At 49.2% G+C, this 22,089-nt stretch overlaps 2 protein-coding genes across 5 annotated transcripts in view; one reads left to right on the forward strand and one right to left on the reverse strand.

Moving 5' to 3' along the window:
• Positions 1–6,973, forward strand: part of tsc2 (TSC complex subunit 2) — a 34,484-nt gene extending 27,511 nt beyond the window's left edge. The window contains 11 exon segments of the mRNA XM_029259371.1: positions 535–689; positions 898–1,439; positions 2,473–2,551; positions 2,793–2,879; positions 2,964–3,053; positions 3,055–3,151; positions 3,386–3,525; positions 3,620–3,698; positions 4,478–4,569; positions 5,210–5,308; positions 5,428–6,973. Of these exon segments, the coding sequence (XP_029115204.1) occupies positions 535–689; positions 898–1,439; positions 2,473–2,551; positions 2,793–2,879; positions 2,964–3,053; positions 3,055–3,151; positions 3,386–3,525; positions 3,620–3,698; positions 4,478–4,569; positions 5,210–5,308; positions 5,428–5,604 (1,637 nt within the window). The 3' untranslated portion in view covers positions 5,605–6,973.
• An 825-nt stretch (positions 6,974–7,798) lies between these two features.
• Positions 7,799–22,089, reverse strand: part of pkd1a (polycystic kidney disease 1a) — an 80,879-nt gene continuing 66,588 nt past the window's right edge. For 2 of the 4 annotated variants that reach the window (XM_029259352.1, XM_029259351.1), the window contains 13 exons: positions 21,211–21,316; positions 21,009–21,124; positions 20,287–20,486; positions 19,017–19,211; positions 17,596–17,735; positions 17,153–17,283; positions 15,047–15,146; positions 13,422–13,547; positions 12,904–13,078; positions 12,248–12,535; positions 12,018–12,152; positions 9,941–10,258; positions 7,799–9,855 (listed from right to left, as the gene is read on the reverse strand). In XM_029259352.1, the coding sequence (XP_029115185.1) occupies positions 9,130–9,855; positions 9,941–10,258; positions 12,018–12,152; positions 12,248–12,535; positions 12,904–13,078; positions 13,422–13,547; positions 15,047–15,146; positions 17,153–17,283; positions 17,596–17,735; positions 19,017–19,211; positions 20,287–20,486; positions 21,009–21,124; positions 21,211–21,316 (2,756 nt within the window). In that variant the 3' untranslated portion in view covers positions 7,799–9,129. Of the gene's footprint in view, positions 9,856–9,940; positions 10,259–11,662; positions 11,725–12,017; positions 12,153–12,247; positions 12,536–12,903; positions 13,079–13,421; positions 13,548–15,046; positions 15,147–17,152; positions 17,284–17,595; positions 17,736–19,016; positions 19,212–20,286; positions 20,487–20,766; positions 20,882–21,008; positions 21,125–21,210; positions 21,317–22,089 lie in introns of those variants that run through there. The other 2 variants (XM_029259360.1, XM_029259369.1) reach the window with 2 other exon arrangements.

Here is a 22,089-nt window from a genome sequence, read left to right on the forward strand (position 1 = left end):
CTGTGGAGCTGCACAGGAGAGCTGAGCACTAACTGGAGGATGAACAGTGCTGGTTTACTGTGTCCTGTAGGCCTCCTGGACAAGAGGGTCGATTTTGACAGCCTCGTGAACAAAGAGCACTTTAACCACCTGAGCCAATGAGGGAGCCACAGGGTGGCTGAATAAGTGCAAACATGCTGGAACTAGAGTACTCTTGGCTTTCCTTGGTCCCTGCCTTATTCACTGCACTCGGTGAGACAAAGAGTGTACTGAGAGACAGGATTAGCCAAAGGATTGAAGTGAGGTCATGGTGGACTTTTGCCGAGAAAAGCAATCTGAAAAAGAGTGATTTCTCGCCGGCTAAATGTTTTGAACTAGGAAAGCGTAGAACCGTTCAGGAGAAGGATGAAGTTCTGTAACTGGTCCCTCCCCCCTTAATTAACCAGCATCCTGTGTTTGTTTCAGTGTGTACAATGGTGTGCTTGCATGCATGCTTGTACATGTACTTTTATCACCAGTCTAAAGCCCTGGTACCTGTTCCCCCTCATGCCGCAGACTCTGTGGTGGTCCTGGAGGAAGGGCTGCGGGGCGGGGCTGTTGAGTCACCGTCTGAGTCTCCCGAGAGTGAGGAGTTTGAAGGCATGACCTCGGAGCCTATCTTCATCAGCACAGAAAAGTTCAGCCGGACACCACGGGGCCCCTACAGTAGGGTGAGTAGACGGTGGGGCTTGATGTTTACAGTAGGGTGCATGTGGTACAAAGGCAGTGTGTACAGGTGAGGTACAAAGAGGATGTGATGGTGCCTTGGCAGTTTAGGGACAGGTGGCATGTAGGCAATAGTGAAGGGTTGGTCACTTTGTAGTCCTTCGCTGCTCTCACCTTCTGGTCTCCTAGTCAGAGTTTCTACTCCATCCACAGTCGTCGTCCAGTTCCAGTCAGGACGAGGACAAGTCTACTCTGGAGGAGGTGAGCGAGGGTGCCATCCCCATCGACCAGCCGCTGGCGGCGGCCTCCACCCCAGGAGCCCCGGATATGGACCTGCCCTTCCAGCACACGCAGACCCTTAACAAGTCCAGCTCCTCGCCAGAGCTGCAGACCCTTCAGGAGGCCTTTGCTCCTGGCTTGATGGCAGGGTCAACCACAGCAGAGGGTCCCAGTGGGCAGTTGGAAGATAGAGCCCCTCCTCAAGTTGAGGCAGAAGACATCTCTGTGGGGGTGGACCCCCAACCAGAGGCTCCTCCTACGGTTACAGGAGCCACTGCCACAACTTCTACGTCAAGAATGAAGTTGGAGTTCCCAGCCATCCAGCCCAGCCCGCTCTCACCCAGCGGGCACCGACCTCGTGGGCACACGATCTCTGTGTCAGCCCCCTCCCGCCGTGAGAGGAAGATGGAGCGTGACCCGTACCACAACCGAGGGTCCGCCTCCAATGTGGAGAAGACATCTGGCATCAGCCCCAGGTGAGAGACACCTGTCCTGTCCCTCTGAGAAGCAGACCTTGGTCAACACAGCACTGCCATCCTTCAGCGCAAAAGTGCAGTGCTTTGTCAATCTCTTACTGGTGGAATAGGGCAAGGTGGTGGGCCTTGGATTCGAGGGCATTTCAGGCATTCAGCTACAGTACATGTCCAATAAGGATCAGTGTTGTAGTTGCTTTCTCTGTGGAATCCCTAATCTTAGTCCTGCTCATCTACTTGCCCTCATCAGGTCTTTTATAATCTTTTTTTAAAAAACCCACACTTATCCCTGGATTTACTGTTATCCAGCAGAAAACAGTTCTGTTTTCCTACCTGCCATGCAGGAAGCCTAGATTTGATTGCTTGGCAATGCAGAGGTCCCTTCTCAGTTTCACATCACTACTTGGCAGTTTCCTTCGGGATTAATAAAATCATCTATTTTTTTTTTTTCCCCCCTGTCTTTTTGTGTCATTCAGACTCTTTTTCTTTTAGGCAACTTATGGTTGTGCACTGTTAAAAGTATTTCTCCATTTATACAGCTGGGTTTTTTCTTTTTTTTTTTTTTTTTTCTTTTTAAATTAACTTAAGTTCAGGGTAAGTAGTTGAATCAAGGGTACTAAAGCAGGAGGGGCAATTCAAACCTGTAGGGCAGTGGTTCTAACCACTGTACCCCCTGCTGCTGTCTGTCTGTATATTGGAGGATATGTCCCACATCAGACCCAGAACCTGCCTGTAGTGACACAGCTGCCAGTAGGGTGCCCTCCCAAAACACATGCACTTGCAGCACAGGACAGTTAAACATGAAGCCTTTTTGCTTTGCATAAAATGTCACTTTTGGTGACACCTGATCTTCAGGTCATGGTGGTGCTGCTAGGTATAGAGCTGTTCAACACAAACAGAGCTTTGCTGTCACTTACCCTTCAGTAAGTTGTGTAAAGGTGAACCCTACAGTGGTGTGTGTTTGGTATAGTATTTGGTGGATGTGGAAATGCATGCTCACACACAATCACTATTCCTCATTCTCATGTCTGCCCAGCTTCGTGTTCCTGCAGCTCTACCACTCGCCATTCTTTGGGAATGAAGCCAACAAGCCACTGTTGCTGCCCAAGTCTGAGGTAAGATGATGCATGTTTTGGCATTCACGCACATCTGCTCACGCTTCCATGCTTGGCAGTTGTCACTAGTATTCACTTGACACTTTCATCCAAGTTGACTTAGTGCTGGGTACACTACCATTTATATGGCAGAACACCATAATACACTCTACAGGCAATTTAGACTGGCCAGGAATACATGCCAAACCCAAATGTTTGTGCGAAGCTAGATGCTTCAGACTGTTTCTGGTTCCTCCGATAGCTCATTGACAGGGCTGTCAAAGTCCTGGACCAGATGCCCCCCTACGACACCCACAAAATCGGAGTGGTGTTTGTTGGGCCCGGACAGGTAAGTCGAGGTTCCGCCACCCACTTTCATGTCTGCCTGCCTTCTGTGGCCCGATCTCACACTGCACCTGTTGCGCTGCCCCAGGTGAACAACGAGGTGTCCATACTTTCCAACGAGTATGGCTCAAACAGATACGCCCAGTTCCTCACGGGCCTGGGCAAGCTGATCCATCTGAAAGGACTGCGACCCAGACCAGATCTACCTGGGTGGGCTTGACCAGTACGGTGACGACGGGGAGTTCACCTACTGCTGGCATGACGACATCATGCAAGGTGAGAACTCGACAATGGTGGAGCTGTGTGTGTCTACATGAAAAACATTGGAGGATAGATATTAAACAAGGAGAAAATGAAGATTTTAAATGCAGGCACCACAAGTAAAAACAAAACCTGTTCTGCATTCTGGCACCTCCTGTCGGTGACGTTTCCCTGGCGACAGCTCTGATGTGAGAGTTACTAGGAGGAGTGATAGGTCTTTGATTCTGGTTGTCTTGCCTTGCCCTCTAGCCATCTTCCACATTGCCACACTGATGCCCAACCGCGAGTCTGATAAGGGCTGTTGCAACAAGAAGAGACACATTGGAAACGACTTTGTCATGGTGGTCTACAATGACTCCGGGGAAGAGTACAAATTGGGCACCATCAAGGTCAGCCTGGGATGCCCAGAAGCACCATGTGACACTCTAGCCATGGCGACGTATGCAATTTGTTCACCCTCACATCTGCTCCTGTCCCACACAGGGCCAGTTCAATTTTGTTGAAGTTGTAATCCATCCGTTGGACTACGAGAGCAACCTAGTTACCCTGCAGTGCCGCAAAGGTGAGACCCCTGCAAGGCTGGATGTGGATTCAAATGGGGTGGGCACCATAGGGAAGGAGGAGAAAGCTTTGAGTGGGGATGTTCAACATGCAACCTGCTGCTTTATACAAGAACATGTGCAAGTTAATAGACTATGCCTACTATATTTACGGTTATACAGGTGATCCCTGATTTACGATGGAGTTACATTCTGTGAAACCCATCGGAAGTCAAATGTAAGTCGAAAATGCATTTAATATACTTCAGCCTGCATAATAGACTTGGAGATGTGGATCACTGCCCAGCACTGCAAGAGTATCGTAGTGGATATCGCTTTCCTGGGGGAAAGAAATCAAAATTCGTAGTACGGTTTCTAGTCTAAAAAATCGTAAGTCGAACCATCGTAAATCAGGGACCACCTATACTGAATTGTTGAATTGCAGTATAATAGTTGACACACTGCATAAATGCCTTTTTTTCAATTTACATATTAAAGACTCAGTAGCTTTACGATTATTTTTACGCATGTATCCCACAAACCCCTTCACAGTAATAACTGAGTGGCCCTTGCCCCAAAAAGGTAGCATACCCCTGGCTCGGAGAATGTGAGCCTGAGCTCTAAGTGTAGATGTTAATAACCCTGGCAATGGACAGCCAGAGCGGGGGGGGGGTCACATGGAAATGGTTTGAACACCGAACAGTGTTTGTAGGACAGCGTGGGATTCATTTACCATGTCTGAGGGGGTAAACAGTTAACCTTCCCTTTGGTTGGAAACGAATTACTGCTCCTTTTCCTGCAGACCTTGAGGGCCTGGTGGACACCAGCGTGGCCAAGATTGTGTCGGACAGAAACCTACCGCTGCTGGTGCGCCAGATGGCTCTGCATGCCGACGTGAGTAACTGTTCCACTCTGTCCACAGGGCTGTTCATAGTGAGGGGGTGGGGCTACTGTCTTCCTGCTGCTTAGCACAATGTTTTATTTATTGTTTTCAGTCATACTGACACAGACCAGAAAAACGGAAATGTACAGAAGAAAAAGCTGCATGAAAAACATCTGCAAATATGCTGACAAAGGCGCTGGGATAAACCAACATACACATCAATAAGAACTGCACACATGTTCAGAATAGTTTTTAGAATATAAATAGTGAAGCTGCACTATGGGCTCTTCCATATCGTTCACACAACCACGCAGGATCACATCCAACCCCCCTTCTGGCTTGTACCAGTTCCTGTTGGGTGTGTGTGGGTGCTTCTCAAGAAGGGGCTCCTTTCCCTCAGCTCACAAACTTGCCACAACCTGTGGATCAGGGGATAGACAAACAGGGGCTTGTCTCTGTGGTCAGAGGGTGTGGAGGAGAGGGGGATTCACTTGTAGCACGTTCCTTTGCCACAAAAAGTTCATCGTAAGAACTTCTACTGCTGTCCTCTGTGTGTGTGTGTGTGTGTGTGTGTGTGTGTGTGTGTGTGGTTTACTTTGTCCTCCTTTTTTCATTTTTTTTTACCAACCCCCTCCTTTCCGTCTGTCTCAGATGGCTTCACTTGTCCACCAGCACCGGTCCAACCCCTCTGAGGCCTACGCCTCCAAGTGGCTCGCCCGCCTCAGGCACATCAAGAAGATTCGTACCCGGGTACGTGAGGGCCGGTCTGTGAGGCTGAGTGGAATGTGAGTGTGGCTGAGGTGTGATCAGGAGTCCCCCCATTTCCTCCTGGACTCTTTCTCACTTCCCTTCTCCTCCCTGTCTCTCAGGCCCAGGAGGAGATTCAGTCCCGGCCCTCTCCAGGCATCTCGTTGACCCAGAGCCACAGCTCTGTGCAAAGCAAGACCCCTTCCTACCAGCAGGGCGGTGCGGTCGCCCCCAACCCTGAGTCAGGCCAGAGGAAGAGGCTTGTTTCCACTGTGGATGACTTCACGGACTTTGTGTAAGATTCAGGTGTCTTGTTGACCCTGCTCTGCCCTGTGCACACGTGCGTTGTGGGGTGTGGTAGCTGCAGGGGTGAGGTTGGGGGGCCTTCGCCTGCCTAGTTCAAAGCGCCATAGTTTCATCTATTTCTTGTTGACTCTGGCTCGGAATCCCTGTGAAAAATTGCACATGTACACACGTCCCCATTGCTGACATTGCTCTGAGCCCTGCCCCTGTAAAATTACTTGCATGTCACCTGGGTGTATAAGCGCAGCACTGCCCCTCAACCCCCCTTCGTAAAATCAGCTTTTACCAAGCCAGATTTGGGTGAACTGAAGACCCAACTTTTTAAACGACTCTCGGAAGTTGTCACCACACACATGTGACACCTATCTGACGATGTCATAGGTCACACTGAAAAGATGGTTACATTTTTGAAAATGGAATTGTAATGTGAAAGAACAGGACCAGACTTCATCCAAGCACAGCAAAGAATAAAAATCAATTTGACAGCTTCACATTCAGCATTTTTAAAGCCACATCCATTAAATTCTATGTGTTTGACAATGACTGTTATTACTGAAGATAAAGGGCCGAAAGGTATGATGACAGCAGGTGCTTTTTCTGGCTGCTCTGACTGAAGTTCTGTGGACCAACCGAGTAGGTTGTGAGTTGCCCTTTGGGCTGGGGGGAGAGTCAATGTAAAAATGACATTTTCAAGATGTATGTGTGTGCAAAATAATTAAAATTGGCACTTGATGAACGCAGCTGTCTGTCGGTCGGTCAGCACAGGTGACACTCAGAGGGTGTGTTCATCCCCCCCCTTCAGCCGCACATTGGAGGCACCCAGTTTCTTAGCTGTCAAACCCTTTATTTGACTTTGTCAAGTGCAAAGCATGAGAAGTGCTGCAGACCAATACACAACGAGACAAAAAAAAAACCACAAACGGCGACAATAACAAAATGCAATACAAATGACAGTTTTACTGTAATAAGATTTACTATATGACAAACATGCAATTCAGCTTTGGCACCATAGTAATTGGACACTGCTGTGAGTAGGTAGTGCTAGCGTGCTGTCCTGGACGGACCTTAGGATGAGCTGCAGAACTGGACTGTTTGTCTTCAGGCACTGTTTGAATCTGCCTTATAAACTCCCTGATTTATCCTTCTTTCTGATTGAGGTCCATATACATATAAGCAATATTAACAAACCAAGTTGCAGAAAAACAAAGCGGCATACTTGCCGTGGAAAATTTGCTTGTACCATTTGAACTCGAGCCTATATGCTTTATAATACTGATGACAGTTATTTCAACTATGGTGAAGAACTGATTGTTCAAAACAAGTTCATTATTGCTGGTTATTCAGCAGAAGATCAAGTACCGCAAGCTATAAAAAAAAGGCAGTACATGGGAAGGGATAATAAGCATTATTGCTAAGCACAACTCTTTGGGTGCTGCACAAACTTAGGAATGTCTCCTCTGCTTTTTTTAGTCTCTGAAGGTCTCCTTCCAGAATGAAGTCGCTTTCTGTTTAGTGGACGTGCTGCTATGGAAACAGTCATGATTCTGACTATACTGAAATCTGAACTTTAGGGGGGGTTAAAGGGAGTCAGTGCTATGACCTTTATAGCCAATGTAAGAAAAAATATTTACAACACAGTTCAATATGTACATATATACATTGACTAAAAAAAAGTTTAACTTAAGTACTGTAATAGGATAAAATGATAATGGCTTGTGAGGTGGACTGCATGCAGAAAGTTGCCCCAGATTAGCCCTGTGAGATGCAGATGATGCCCAGATGTTCATCTGGCAGGAATGAGGGCTGAATATGAGCCAGCTGGGCTGAAGACCAGTGCGAGGGTGTGGGAACATCTCACGCGTTTGGGTTTGCCATCACTAGCCAGTCCTTGACTTCAATAAAGATGTTTTTGTTTGACTTGTAACTCATGACTCGGGGTGTTTGTACCTGACATACTGGAACATTGTTCCTCTGCTGGACCACAGCGATGTGCTTTGACCATTTCATAAGGATAATCCAACTGGCTGCCAGAAGTGTTGCAGTTTATTAGTCCTGGGGGGGGGGGCGGCTGTAATGCAACTTTTGTGAGGAGCACAACTCAAAACACCTCTGGTTCCCATGTTAGTGTAAGACACACATATGTCCTTCATTAGTCACAAATGAAACAAAATAGAATGGATCCTTGCAGTGGAAAAAGGGTGGGGGGGGTAGGGTCCCTGAGAAAAAAGTGCCAGTAAACATTCCTGTGGTGGAGGAGTAAGCATTTTGGTTCAAAGGAAAATAAAACTGGTAATAGATCAATATCCTGAAGCACTTCATAAAAAATATAAGACATGGATATTTCTGTATAGCCTTATAAAACAGAAACATATATGTATCATGGCAGCTTCACATACAAATAAAGTGCGAAGTACAAAAAAAACAAAGTAAGACTTTTCTGGCCATTAAATGATGCACAAGCTTTGGCAACTACAGAAAATTATGCATGTGTGTAGCTACTTGACTTACTGTACGAAGCTTATTTTCATTTCTTTACTAGAAAGTGCTTTTCAGTTATGTTCAGAACCACGTTTTGAAGTGATGGGAAGAAAAGGCATTAGCCTCTTGCCCACCTTTCTGTGTAAATGGCTCTCATTGATTGTGTGAGAAGGGCGATGGTGGGGGATCCTTATTCCTCGCCGTGCTGGGCTGACTGGAATGAAGTTCGAAGTATGGGGGGGATCAAACTTATTCTCCTGCCCCACCCTGTCCCACTGCTCATTCGTTTTGATTCCCCAGGGGTGGGAGCGAAGAGCATGCCTGGATGTGATGGTCTGGGCCTCTGTTTTGGAGGGAGGGGGGTGGTTAAAGCCTGAACGCACCCGCAGTGTGACATGGTTCCTCCGAGACCAGGTGGGACAGGAGCTCCTGACCGTATGGTGAAGCACTGGGGAGAGCTCTTCCAACCGTATTTACCTACTTTTTCTTTTCTTTTTTTTTAATAATTATTTAATAGTGCCTGTTATATAGACTGCTTCTGGACGTATGTACAGACCATAACTGCCACCTAACAGCAGTTTCCTCATTCATAAAAACAATATCAAAAACAAACCAAGAACTTAAGTACTGCCGATAATACACTGGACACGCTTCTAGTTATTAATCTTCTGTCATTTCACCTTTTCTTTTTTTTTTTTTTAAGCACAATTTGCGCTTTTGTCGATTTCTCACTCGGCCACCAGGGCTGGGCAAGGGGGCTGTTCATGTTTGGGGGGGTACAATTGGTGACCTGCACCTTTGTTACCACGCCGACTACGTGACTCGACTTCTAACACACATACGTTGACTTGCTGAACTCGACCAACTGCTCGACTTTCTGCCCGTGGCACCCTTCGGTCTCAGGCCGAGAGACTTCGGGCCGAGTGGGGGGTGGGTGGCAAAACCTGCTGCCACCCGTGACCTCACTTCCTGGGAGTGACTCTGAAATGGGCTCCCTTGTTTCCTTCAAGCCTCGGATTCCTTGTCTGTCTGTAGGGGGCGTCTCAAGGCCTTGGGTGCCCCGAAACGTGGACGTCCGTGTTGGGGTGCACCTTGTTTTTTAGAGGTGTGGCTTTGCGCTTGCGTGTGGGGATGGTGGTGGTGTGGGCCGGATGCCGAAACAGGCTGGACGGGATGCTCTCGCCATCCCCCTGTCCATCCCATTCGCGACGCTGGGCAGCGTGGACGGAGATGGGGGTGGGCGTGGGAGCGAGGTCCGGGTTAGGCTTGTTGCTGCGAGAGCTTGAAGTGGACGACCGGCTCTTGTGGCCTGCCTTGCAATGGCTCTTCCATCCAGCAGAGTCTCTGCGTCCCTGCTGCCTCCGGCCGCGCTCTCGGTCCTGGGCACGAGCGCGCCCCCTGCGCTGGAAACGCTCCAGCCGGCACTCGGTCCGGTACAGCTCCTCTGTGGCTCGAGTGACCCTCTCCAGCTGCAAGAGCAACGAGTCGAACGCGGGCAGCAAGCGCCTCAACGTGGCCTCCACCTCGGCCCGCTCGCGCCATGCCGCCCCTAGGCTTGAGCTTGCCGCGCTGAGGCCGCCCTCTGCCAGGCTGCAGGGGCTGCATGAGGTGGCTCTCCAGGACACCTCGGAGCTGGCATCCATGCTGTCCGGTGTGGGCGGCACCTCCGGGGGGTCCAGTGGCGGAAGGCACAGGGACTTGCAGTCGCTGGTGGAGGAGGAGCGGGAGGGCGGCAGCTCCATGCCCTCGAAGCGCACTTTGTGCCGAAACTGGAAGGGAAAACATGCCAAAGTGTGATGTCAAACAGTCACCTGAGAGAACATACTGATGCGTCCACGCGGAAAGGATACGGACCTCCTTGACCCGGCTCAGCCCCATCCACATCTTGAGGCGGCGCAAAAAGAGGTCCACCATCTCGTAGTCTTGCGGCTCGACGGCGGGCCGGTACAGCTCGGCGCGAGACACCCGGTAGCTGCGCAGCAACGCCGACGTCAGCAGCCACAGCACGAGCAGGCAGAGCACAGCAAAGCTGCCGTGGAACACCAGTGCGGTGGCAGAGTCCCCGGGACCACTGCCTACTGGGTGCCAGGCCAACAGACCCTGCCCCAAACCCAGCAGGGACAGGGAGGCTGTGTGGATGCCGCCGTGCCCGTCCTGCCCCGTGCTGAAGAGCTGAGGAGCGAAGTGATGGAAGCGGGTGAGAGAAACACAGAGGTGAGCTTAGAAGAGAAGCAGCAGGGGGCGTAGTGCTTGGAGTAGCTGCCTTCCAATTGTAGGGCTGGAGTTTGAATCCTGCCTTTTGCTGCAGTACCCTTGATCAAGGTATTTACCCAGATGTACTCCAGTAAAAATGGATAAATCACTATAAATAGCTTAATAGACTTTGGGGGGGGAAATGTCAATTAAGTGAACAAGTACAAGAGAGGGAAGGGCCCTTAAACACACATTGGCTGACAGACACCTGATGAAGGAAATACTGCGGGAACAGTGACAGCTCCAACATCAAAGGAATGAAGTCCTGGTCCTGACAGCCCCCCCTCCCCCCCCCCACCGTGTACCAGCTTTTATTGTTGCTAAAAGCTTAAATAATTATGTGTAAGTTGTAAATTGAACGTGAGCGCGTGAGCGAAGAATGAAATAACGCTGATCCTGAAGCATTCGCTGCAAGCCTCCGAGTTATTTTAGCGTTGCCCCGAATACATGCCACTCGAGGAATGCTTATAACGGGAAAGATCTGAACTTTTCTTGAAGAGCAGCAGTCGTTGCTTGAATTAAAAGGCCATTAACAGCGATTAAACATCCGACTCAATCCTTCGTAGCTTTAAAGAAACGTTAAGAGGGTGGTCAAAGTAGAAGTTCGTTGCTAATTTAATTTTGTTTCGCTCCGAGACGTGACGTTAAATCGGCGCACGTCCAACGGTATCGGACCGACGCATTCGATTTACTGCGATTGAAGAAATGTGTTGTCGTGGGCCTCCGAGTCGTCCACAGCAACGGTTGAATTGTAACTCGGTCAACAGCTATCACGGCAAGTGAATTACGAAGAGGGCTCAACGTAAATCAGTACGTGCAGGAGGACCTCCCGTCCCACGGCTCAATGCCCTGCGGTAGAAGCAGGAGAAAGAACAATTTTCCAGCGATTCCAAGTCAGTCGGATGACGTGATGCCTCCTATTACAGTTTCCGATGGAGCGGCGTTTTGTTTTAACCTTGCGCTCGTTTAGTCCGAGCTGCAGAATTCCGCCCTTTGCTCGGTGGGCCGAGCCACCTGCTGCAAACCAAACCGCAATAATCCTCGCTTAACACGGCGCTCAACATAAAAGAGCGTCAGAAAATTTACGCCGCAAGCGCTACTGCCTGCCTGCCCCCTTGTAATGAATGTATAGTATTCAGCTCTAATGAACTGTCAGATACAGGAGGACTTTGCTTCTCGTGCACGTGAGTCTGCGCTCATCGTTCTCCATGTACTCTCTATTCTAAAGGTCCGAGCAGAGCAGCAGTTCCTGATGCACAAGGGTGTTTGGTCCCCATTAAATGTGCAGTATCTGCCGGTGTACAGTGTCTTCGGGGAGCTTGCGTGCCCGTTAGGTGTTTGGTATCCATCATGTCCTGGACACATCATGCCCAGTCAGATTCTCTCTGACAAAGACAAAATAATAACACTAGTATTTTGATATCATTTCCTTGGTGCAGAAAATAAATTGGAATTAAAAAAAAAAAAAAAAAAAAAAAATAAAACTAGAAATACTTTTTCACAGGACCGTATCTATATCGACACTACGAGCCACCGCTGACGTCAAGGCATTCAGCAATAACAACACGTACCAGACGGGAGGTGTCTATCAGCAGTTGTGTTGTATCAAGGTGCGTGTGCGTGACCTACTAGGTGTGTAGCAGGCATGTAATAATCCCGCAGGTGCTGGAATACCTACCAGGTATCCGGCATGCGAGTACGCCAACAGCAGCACCAAGAGGACCACGGCCCCAGCCAAGAGCTCCCAGGCTGAGCGCTGCAGGGTCCTCCCGAAAACTGCCCACTCCCGCAGGAAGCGCAGCTGGTGGGACGCCTGTGGGGGACAGCAGGACAGAGGGGAGGTTAAAGACGGTTAATGGTAGTGCGACCCCAGACCTCGGAACCTGTGAGCGACCAGGGGCTCCCCACCTTGAGCACCAGAATGAAGAGCAGCAGGGCAGAGAGCTGCGAGAAGACCTGGCTCTGAAAGGCCACCACGTAGAAGTCGGTGAAGGTGTGGCGCTGGCGCACGAAGGAGGCCCATTGCTGGTCGGCCAGTGTGGACCGGATCAGGTGGAGCGCGGCAGTGGCCAGCGTCAGCACCAGGCTGAACAGGCCAGCCACGTTCCATGGCTGCAGGAAGTAGCTGCGGCCCTCCCGGTATATGCTGGCGCTCTTGCGGGCGCAGAAGTACAGCACAAATGCCAGCAGGAAGATCTGGGATAGCGAGGGGTAGAGAACATGAGCATTAAAGGATGCAAAGAAAACTGCTGTTTTCTTCTCCTTTGCAGTGAAGGAACATGCCAGAACACCCAGGAACACGGTGAATACTAGGGCACAAACTCGTCGCCTACAGGATCTCAAAGAAAAGTACTTTTGTATTAGTAGCACAATGACTGCTCCCCAAACGCAAGGTCACAGAAAGAACGAGGTACAAGAACATAAAAACACTCATCGCTATGGTAACGGTACATCGCTCCACACTCTCTCCCTCTGTGTCTCTCTTCCAAAACTGCCGCTGCTCCCATCTACAAATGCTTCCCGAGATCGAGCGCCGGCCGTTCAGGGGTGGGACGACCGTCTACCGTGAGCAGCAGCTGAAGGGTGAGGCCGGCGCTCAGCCTCTGCAGACGGCACGTCTTCACATCCAGGCTGCTCAGCGCTCCCCGCGGCCCGGGGAACTCCAGCAGAAAGGTGACCACGGCCAGCAGGTCTGTGTTAGTGTTGTAGAGGGACAGTTCCACGAACAGGGCCTGGCTCCTGAAAACACACGTGCGCGCGCACGCAAATCAGGACCACAAACACCTGGGAAATCACAGACTATATGGGCCAGCAGGTGGCGTAGCAGTTAGAGGAACGGCCTGACTTGAAGGACCCAGGTTTGAATTCCACCTCCAGATGCAGGACCCTCGATCAAGGTACTTAACATAAATGGACACAGCTGAAATTACCTAGCTGTATAAAGGGGTAAATAATGGTAAACTGTTTTGGAGAAAAGTGTCCAGTGCTAAAGGAAACGTGAGAGAGGAGCAATGAGATCTTTCAGTGTCCATGATTCAACACCACGCTCAACCATGCCCACCCATCTCAACAACACACTTACAGAGAGTCCAGCCATTGGTGGTCCTGCAGGTGTCTCACCACAGCCCTGGACTCCTCCAGCGAGGTGTGTAGGACCTGGACGTACCCCCCGCTGCTGTATGTGGAGGCCTTGCCCCAGTGCCAAGCCCTGGGTGCGTAAGAGAGGGGTGACATCAGAGGACGTCGCAGGACAGACTTTGCGCAGCTTTGGACATCCTGCTCCCTACCTACGAAGGTCTGTTGCGTGGCACTTTCTTAAAAACGCTGCTATTGACATCTGCCAGAAGAGTCTGGATCACCTGTACCAATCTCCCGTTTTAAATCGTAAAAGTGTTACGTAACTTGTATCCTTGGGAACCTCCATAAAGAGCAGCTGTAACAAACTCAGTACGGGCAGTCCCCGGATTACGAACGAGTTCCACGTCCTCAGTCTGCCTTTAAGTCGGATTTTGACGTATTTCCGAAGTTAGTTACGGTTGGTATCTTACGTCAGTTTGTCAAATGTTTGTCTTAGTATATAGTATATCGTGTACCTTTCTATGCATGAAAAAATGAAAGAAACACTTTCGGATACACAAAAACATCTTTAATAGAACAATGCCGTAGTAATAATATAATGTACTAATAATAACAATAGTAATAAATGTGACTACAGTATTTATAGTGGAGAGAGACAGAGAGAGATGAGAAATTTCTACTGTCATGATGAGCAGAAGACACGTAAGAGGCTGGACCCAAGTGCGGGATTGGTTATTCGGAATCGAAGGACTGGACGTGTCCTTGAGGTTGGGGTCAGGCGAACGATCGGTCGGTCGATCGGCGAACTAACGGAAGCGAGGATCCGAAATTGAGGTTGAGGGACAAGGTTGGCGGTCGTTAATAAAGAGATGTGAAACGGGACAGGACTAGGAAGAGTGGGGTAGGTTTGAGAACGCAGAGGAGGGATTGTGTTGAGTGAGATTCCGCAACTAGGAAGAAGTTGAGAAGTGTGTTTTATAGATAGCCGAGCGCTCTGATTGAAGTTGTGGGTTGAGGTGCGGGGCGGTCGTGACAACTACAGTATTTATAATGGAGAGAGAGAGTGTGTGTGTGTGTGTCTCTCTGTGTGTGTCTTTGTGCGCAAAACAGTGTTCGCTTTTCCAGTGTTCATTGGCGTTTCACTTTTTTCCAATAGCTTTACTATTTCCACTTTAGTTTCAGTCGTGACCGTTTCCCTTTTCTTCGATGCATCACCATCACTTGCATCACATTTACACTTTGGTGCCATGGCTAGGAAGGTAAAAACAAAAAAAAATGAAAGCCTAGTACAGTAACACGAGACACTTAACAGCAACGTGGTCCAACTGAAGAGAAGGAAATCTTTGTCCTACGTCAGGCTCACGCGCACCGGCCACGAGCCGACAAACCGCTGTAGACACGCAATGTTTTGATGCGGGTCACAAAATAGTGCCCGTTATTATGAACTCTCGTATGGAACTCAAATTTTTAATATAGTAGGCTTAATTATGAAGTTTTCATTTGATTACTTAAGGGTGACAAAATTTATTTCCGGTCAGTAAGGGGATGGTTCCTAACTACGGGTTGTACGTAAGTCGGACGTTCGTAACCCGGGGACTGTCTGTATTTGCATTCTGAAGCTCTGCTTACCCAGTGGTGTTGGCACGACTGCCGGTCCAGTTCTGGCCAAGCCCAGACGCCAGTTCCACCCATCCCGGACCCACCGTTTCGTTTCCATAGCTGTAGGTGGCTGCAGAAAAACCAGAACTGAAATACCCCGCCGTTTGACAAGCTAACGGAGAGAACATGATACCATATATCGTCAAGCAGGACAGCAGGGGGCGTAGTGGTTCAAGTACTTTAGGACAGGATAAGAGAGCTGCTCAACATGACACGTAATAAGATGCTTATTCCTATGTATGAATATTATACATGCTTATGTACTTATAAGGTGTTTGTACTTTTAAGGTATAAATACATCACAAGTTCTATAATGAGGAAGGCTGTATCTGCAGGGGAGGCTGGGAATTTCTCCACTAAAAGTTCAGCTTTATGAACAGACAATGTGAGAAACAACTATATACAGTGAGCCTGCAATACATGTATCTGCTAATTTATTCACAGTTTAGGTTCTGTAAAAATGTTCATATAGCTAGAATAAGATACACTATAAAATTTTTGAGTCACAATCCATGAAAGTTGAGCGGCGTGGTGCTGCAGCCACCAGCGCCGCCACCTCACAGCAACCGTCGGTTTGAATCTGGCTCGGTCTATTGGAGTTTGCATGGTCTCCCTGTGTGTGTGTGTGTGTGTGTGTGTGTGTGTGTGTGTGTGTGTGTGTGTGTGTATATATCTTCTCCAGTTTCCCCCACCCCAGTTCAAAAGCACGCAGATCAGGAGGACTTGTGATGCTAAATTGCCTGTGGTTTGTGTGTATGTGTGGGTACCCTGTGATGGACTGGCATCCCATCCATGGTGTACCCCCTCCCCCAAGCCTTGCTTCCAGTGATGCCAGGACAGGCTCCAGACTCCCACAACCCTGACCAGGACAAGCGAGCATGCGTGAGTGGACTCATAACAGTTACAGACATCAATTTTTTACAGTTTTTAGGTTGACTAAAATCTTTATATGCAGCTGTACTTTGCTCTACTGCCACCCACTGGCTTGGATGGTAAACACAGGTCACGTTCACTTTGCTACAAACTGAAATTAAAAAAGTTAGAAAATATTAATAAAACAAAATGGGAAAAACTCAACCATCCTTAAAGCATGAAACCGGTGTACAGCACGTCTCTCTCGATCGAGTATCTTCGAAAATCTGAAGTACCTTTCAAAGGTAATTTAAAATGATGAAGCTTGCAAGCTGTTCGATCATCATCCCTCAGGCCGACACCCCGATGCCACAGCATCGTGCCAGCGAGTCTGCTTCCATTGCCGTCTTCCCTGCACAGGTAGGGCAGCCAAAACACTGGAAACAATCTGAGTTGCAGCCCAGCGGCGCGGCAGGAGATTGCTCGTCCCCGCATCGACGCCGTGTGTTATTGAACGGGTAAATCGGCTCCAGGTGTGTCTTGTGTATTCGAGACACAGAGCGGGCGAGAGACTACAAGTCTGGGTTGCAGCTGGAACGCCGATGTTGTCGCCTATGAACGGAACTGGACTTCAGAGGTAACAGTGACGCTTACCTTCTTTGTACAGGCACCTCTCTTTCCATTAGGTGTTAAGAAGGTTGATTCAGGGCAGCTGGATTTGACCGGTCAAACCACACTGGTACTGAACTGAGATTTTTCTGAGAGTATCACATATAGTGTGTCAACTTTGTCCTCTCTTCATGGCGCCATGTCCATTAGAGCCTCAGAATAGGAATGTGTTCAGCAAAAGCAATCGGCATGGAAGGCTGAGTGGGGTACGCCCTGGGCGGGATGCCAGTCCATTGCAAGATAGCCACACACACATATGCACCACAGGCAATACAGAGTCACCACTCCACCTCAACTGCATGTCTTTGGGCTGCAAGAGGAAACCAGAGCACCCGCAGGAAACCCACACCGACCGAGTGGGGATCGAACCCGTGTTCTCTCGCACCACCGAGGTGCTGTGAGGTGGCGACACGACTTGCTGCGCCACCATGGCGCGTGGAGTATTTTGTGCGGAAGACTAATCTCTCACTTCCGACAAAATACCATTAACGATTAAAATTATCTTAATTAAACTGTTGTTCGCCGGAAGTCATACTCGTTCTCCCAGGTACTTACTTTGAGAGGTGCGGGTCTGTCGGAGCCGGGGCACCCCCAACAGCAGGCTGCTGGTCTCCTGCATGAGGACGTGGCTGTCGTGTAGGTAAGGCAGCAGCTTGTGGTAAAGCCACGCCCATGCGTCCTCACGCCTGCACGCACACAAAGAGCTGCGGGTCAGGACCGTCCGCGCTCGCCTCGTTTCGCTGCTTGCCACGCACCAGGATGTTCTCGTGTGAATAATTCAAGGAGGGAATCTAAAGGGCGACTCCTGTATGCATTGTTCACTTTTAAAATCGAACACCCGGCCTCGCTCGACAGCTCCAGCTCCGTGCGAGGGCTGCTGACCTGAGGTGCGTCCTCGAAGATCGTGAACGGGTTGTTAAAGCGGGGATCAAACGTTTCAAAAGTTTGCGGAAGCGGTGCCGGCGGGAGGCTGTCGTCGGGCTCTGCCCGTACAGTACCCGCTAACGTTGGCGTAATCAGCGGTGAGGAGTCGGCGCTCCAGCTGGCTCCGCAGGCGCGGCTGGAAGGTCCTTCCGGTGTCGTTGCTGTAGTTCATCAGCAGCACGACGAGCAGGAACAGCATGTACAGTACAAAGTTCTGTGAAGAGCAGTACAGGCTGGGTTACTGGGGGCACGGTGTTGGTCAACCTTACTAAGGCGCTGCGTTCCTCAGGGGCGGTACTTGAATTCTCAGAAGTACCATTAAAATGGACATGGTGACTTTTGTAGTGAGTACTCTCACAAATGAAAGATATGCACATATGATGTTCGTTGTTTATAAATTATATATAACTAAATAATATATTCATATATTTATAAATATTTGTAGGCAATAACTAGGGTCTTATATATATTATACTGTATATACGTATATAAAACATATATAAAACCTTGGTTATTGCCTACAAATGCATCAATAGAACTGCTCCTAGCTGTTTACAAGACTTGATCAACTGCTACACCACAACCAGGCCCCTTCTCTCATCTACTTCTGCTCGCTTGGTGGTCCCGCGCACAAAAAGTAAAGCGTAGAGGTTCTCAGTTCTGACTCCGTTGTGGTGGGATGACCTTCCCCTATCACTCAGAACTGCTGAAACTCTGTCTACATTCACGAAGGGTCTGAAAAGTCACCTTTTCTGGACGCACTTCGTTCATGATCTCTCAAGCTCAAGTATGGTGTAAATATTCATGCACCGTAAATTCATGATCGTCACTATGATCATCAAGCCTTTACACAGCCACTACTCCTGCATTGTATGCAAATGTTCGTGTACCTTTAAAAAAAAAAAATTGTAGGAAGGTGATCATAAACAGTCTGAGTTTTGCGCACCTACTTGTGCGATGAATATCGGTGCATAAAGTGGAAAGAAACTAAGTTTACTGAAGAATCACATCTGCAACTGTCTTTCTCTTAATGCAATGCACAGATTGTATTTTTCTGAGATGTACGTTGCTTTGGAGAAAAGCGTCCTCTACGTGTAAATGTAATATTTATTCAAACTTTAGTGAAGAAGAGAGCAGTAAAGATGGAAGAAATCAATTAAAACAATAAAAATGAATCAACGCTCAAAGAACGAGTGACCATTGTTTGGACAGTCCAAACGGGCCCCACGATTACCGAGGTTTAACGGGTGGAACAAGGAAACGAGCTAAAGGAGGATAACAACTTGGAGAAGGAACCAAACTGTGGCTCCGAAGAAGCCTACATCGTGGCTCTGGTCTCATCCCGCTCAGCTGCTAAATCCAAAATCAGGTCTTTTAAATACGAAGAAAAGCCTCGCGAACCGACATACGGCTATGAAATGAAACTCTTCACGATGTTCCGGGGACGTGGCCGCCGATGTCGGAGCGGTCACGATCGTGCAAGCGGGCGTCCTACCTTCAGCAGGCCGTGCAGCACGCGGACCCTGCGAGCCTCCTCCCGGGCCTGGAACAAGGCGAATCCCTGGGGCGGACGCACCCGGGGCACTCTCTGGCTGACGGGCTCCACGCGGGGGCTCTCCACCAGCTCATCCCGCTCCTCCGGACGCAGCCGACGCACCCGCAGGGCGAAGTACAGGCCCTCTGCCAGCACCTGTCAATGGAAGACGCCCCATGAACCACGCAGAACCGCGCGCTCTCTAAACGCAGCCTTTTATGTTAATACATTCTGTATCATCTCCTGGTTGTGTTTTCTGCCGCTTAAGTTCTCTACGCTTCTAATCCTATGGCAAATATTCCCCGAACACACTGGCTCTCATCTTACATGTGCCTGAGTTATGGATTTTCAAAAATACAAACTGTCCAGTTATCTTATTTTCCAGTTCCGTACGCCTCTGTTTCACAGCATGTCCTTCACTTATGCGTTTTCTAGAACTTTTGTCTGTTGTGGAGCGAACGTGACCCGAGTTTACCAGCCCGGGTGACGGACGGCAGTAATAATCGCTCAGAGGAAGTGTGTGGGACCGTCTGAATTCAACTCCATGAAGGTGTTTGTGACTCAGTGATCAATACAAGGTGAGGAACGTTGCGGATATTTATGAGATGAATCTGTCGGCGGTCCGTATCGAATACGAGTCTGTGGACGCAACTTATCTTCAGTTGCTATATTTCAGATTATTTGAATGTAGCTTGAAGTTGATAAAACATGAAAGTTAAAAGTCCTTCAGCTTTTTAAAATTTACTCAAGATATTGCATTTATTTACACATCACACACACATCATCGGAAACCGCTTGTCCCAGATGGGGAGGGGACACACCGAGGATGGGACGCCAGTCCGTCACAAGGCGCCCCAAGCGGGACTCGAACCCCAGACCCGCTGGAGAGCAGGACCCGATCAAACCCACCGTACCACCGCGTCCCCCTGCATTTATTTACATTATATAATAATATGTATTACATATTTTATATCTATAAAGATTTTTTACAAAGCCTAACAGATAAATTGAGGGGTGTCTGCATTATTAGGCTTTTAATGTGACTTATTGGTACAGTAACTGAAAGATTTAACTGCGTTACACTTTGTGGTACTTTATTACAGTGATTTACATGGTTTGCCCAAGCAGTAACAGGATATACTCTGCTATACTCTGCTATACTCCAGGGGCAGTGGAATCTCTCCTACCACCCAGGCCTCTGTTATACCACGCTGCAGCTGCCGTACCGTACCTTCAGTGGCTCGAGGATGAAGCAGGAGGCCAAGAAGCTGCCTATGGCTGAGATGAGCCACATGGCAACTACGCTGTCCCTGAATCCCAGGCCCAACCACGAGGCCAGACCGCTGGACAGTGCCAGCACCCCCCAGCTGACCACGAGCGCAGCCCGCCCGCACCAGGCAGGGAACCGCCGGCGGCACACATCTGTCATTACTGCAAGAGAGAACGAAAGAGGGCAGATGACCTCGCGCGTTAGAGATTTATTCGTAAAATGTCAAAACCATCTTACCTGTAATAGAGTTTGACGCCTCTGTGAAAAAGGTGCAGATTGCATCCAATCGTCCGTTAAGAGTTTTCACCGTGTCCGCGTAGGTTTTTCCCCCATGGTCCAGAGACGTGTGTTTCAGATTAATTTCTGACTCTAAATTGCCCATAGCGCGTGACTCTGTGAGTGTGTGTCTGGCTACCCTGTGGAGGAATAGTGTCCTGTCCAGGATGCACCCTCCGAGACTAGCACCCAGTGATTCCGGGATACGCTCTGGACTGCCGCGACCCTGTCACGGGCGAGAGGTTTGGCACGGAATACCTATCGCTCAATTAAAATCCACCTGTGTAGTAGAGGGAAAGGATCTAATGTAAGTGGGACCTACTCACTCGCTGATGATCAGGTGAAGACAGTAAAGGCCACCCACCTCTATGTGCTCAGTTGAGGCAGGGAAACCGAAGACTACTCACCTGCGCGGGAGGTGAAGGCAGTCTTTGGAGGTTCCCTCCTCACAGCTCCGGTGGGTAAAGGCTCGTTCAGCTTCTGCAGGAGGATCACTTCTGTCTTGTCCCCAAAAATGCTGGAACTACATTTGTAACAAGCAAAAAACATCTCACGCGATGCTCACGCTTTTCACTGACGCGACCGGTCCCGCAGGCTCGCTGCACTCACAGATCGGCCATCTCGCCGTCGGCCTGGGCGAAGAACTGCTGGGCGTCGCAGAACCTGGACACCTGGAGCTGTCCATCCACTAGGATGCGTTTGATCAGGTCCTCATCTGCAAAGGGGTGAGCGGAGCACAGCAGAAGGAGGTTCAACCAACTCCTACGGCACAGGGAGCAGGTGTTTGCGAAGTGGATCATAAAATTTTTTTTTCCTACTGTTTCAAATAATGTTGTGCCACCTGCTGCAGTGGGAAAGTGAGCAGGGGTAAGTTGGCCAGCATGTTTGGTTCCGACAGGAATGGATTACAGTGGATTGTGGTTTCTCATTACCTAACGCTGATATCTTATGCAAATAAAACACACACACGCACACTTTCTGAAACGCTCGTCCCATTCGGGGTCGCGGGGAGCCGGAGCCTACCCCGGCAACACAGGGTGTAAGGCTGGAGTGGGAGGGGACACACCCAGGACAGGACACCAGTCCACTGCAAGGCACCCCAAGCGGGACTCAAACCCAAGACCCACCGGGGAGCAGGACCCGGTCCGACCCAGCGCGCCACCGAGCCCCCCTTATGCAAATAAAAATTACATATTTTTTGCATCTTTTTAGTGCATAAGCAACGTGGGAAAGAATTTTACTGCTGAAAAAACTCCCCATTGTCAGTGCAGATGACACCGTGTGTGTGAGAAACAGAGAGCTGTGCATTATTCCTGAATGAATGAACCAGGTAATGACCAAAAAAACACACATTATCCCACCTGGTAAGGAGAGGAAAAACAAAACACGTCAGCACTAATCACGAGGCTCGGCATGAGAAATGCAATAAATACCGTGCAGTGAGTTTCACACACGCAGAAGCCATAGAGACCACTGGCAGCTTGTGTT

The sequence above is a fragment of the Scleropages formosus genome, chromosome 2, assembly GCF_900964775.1.
Source record: "Scleropages formosus chromosome 2, fSclFor1.1, whole genome shotgun sequence".
In the NCBI taxonomy this organism is placed as follows: Eukaryota; Metazoa; Chordata; class Actinopteri; order Osteoglossiformes; family Osteoglossidae; genus Scleropages; species Scleropages formosus.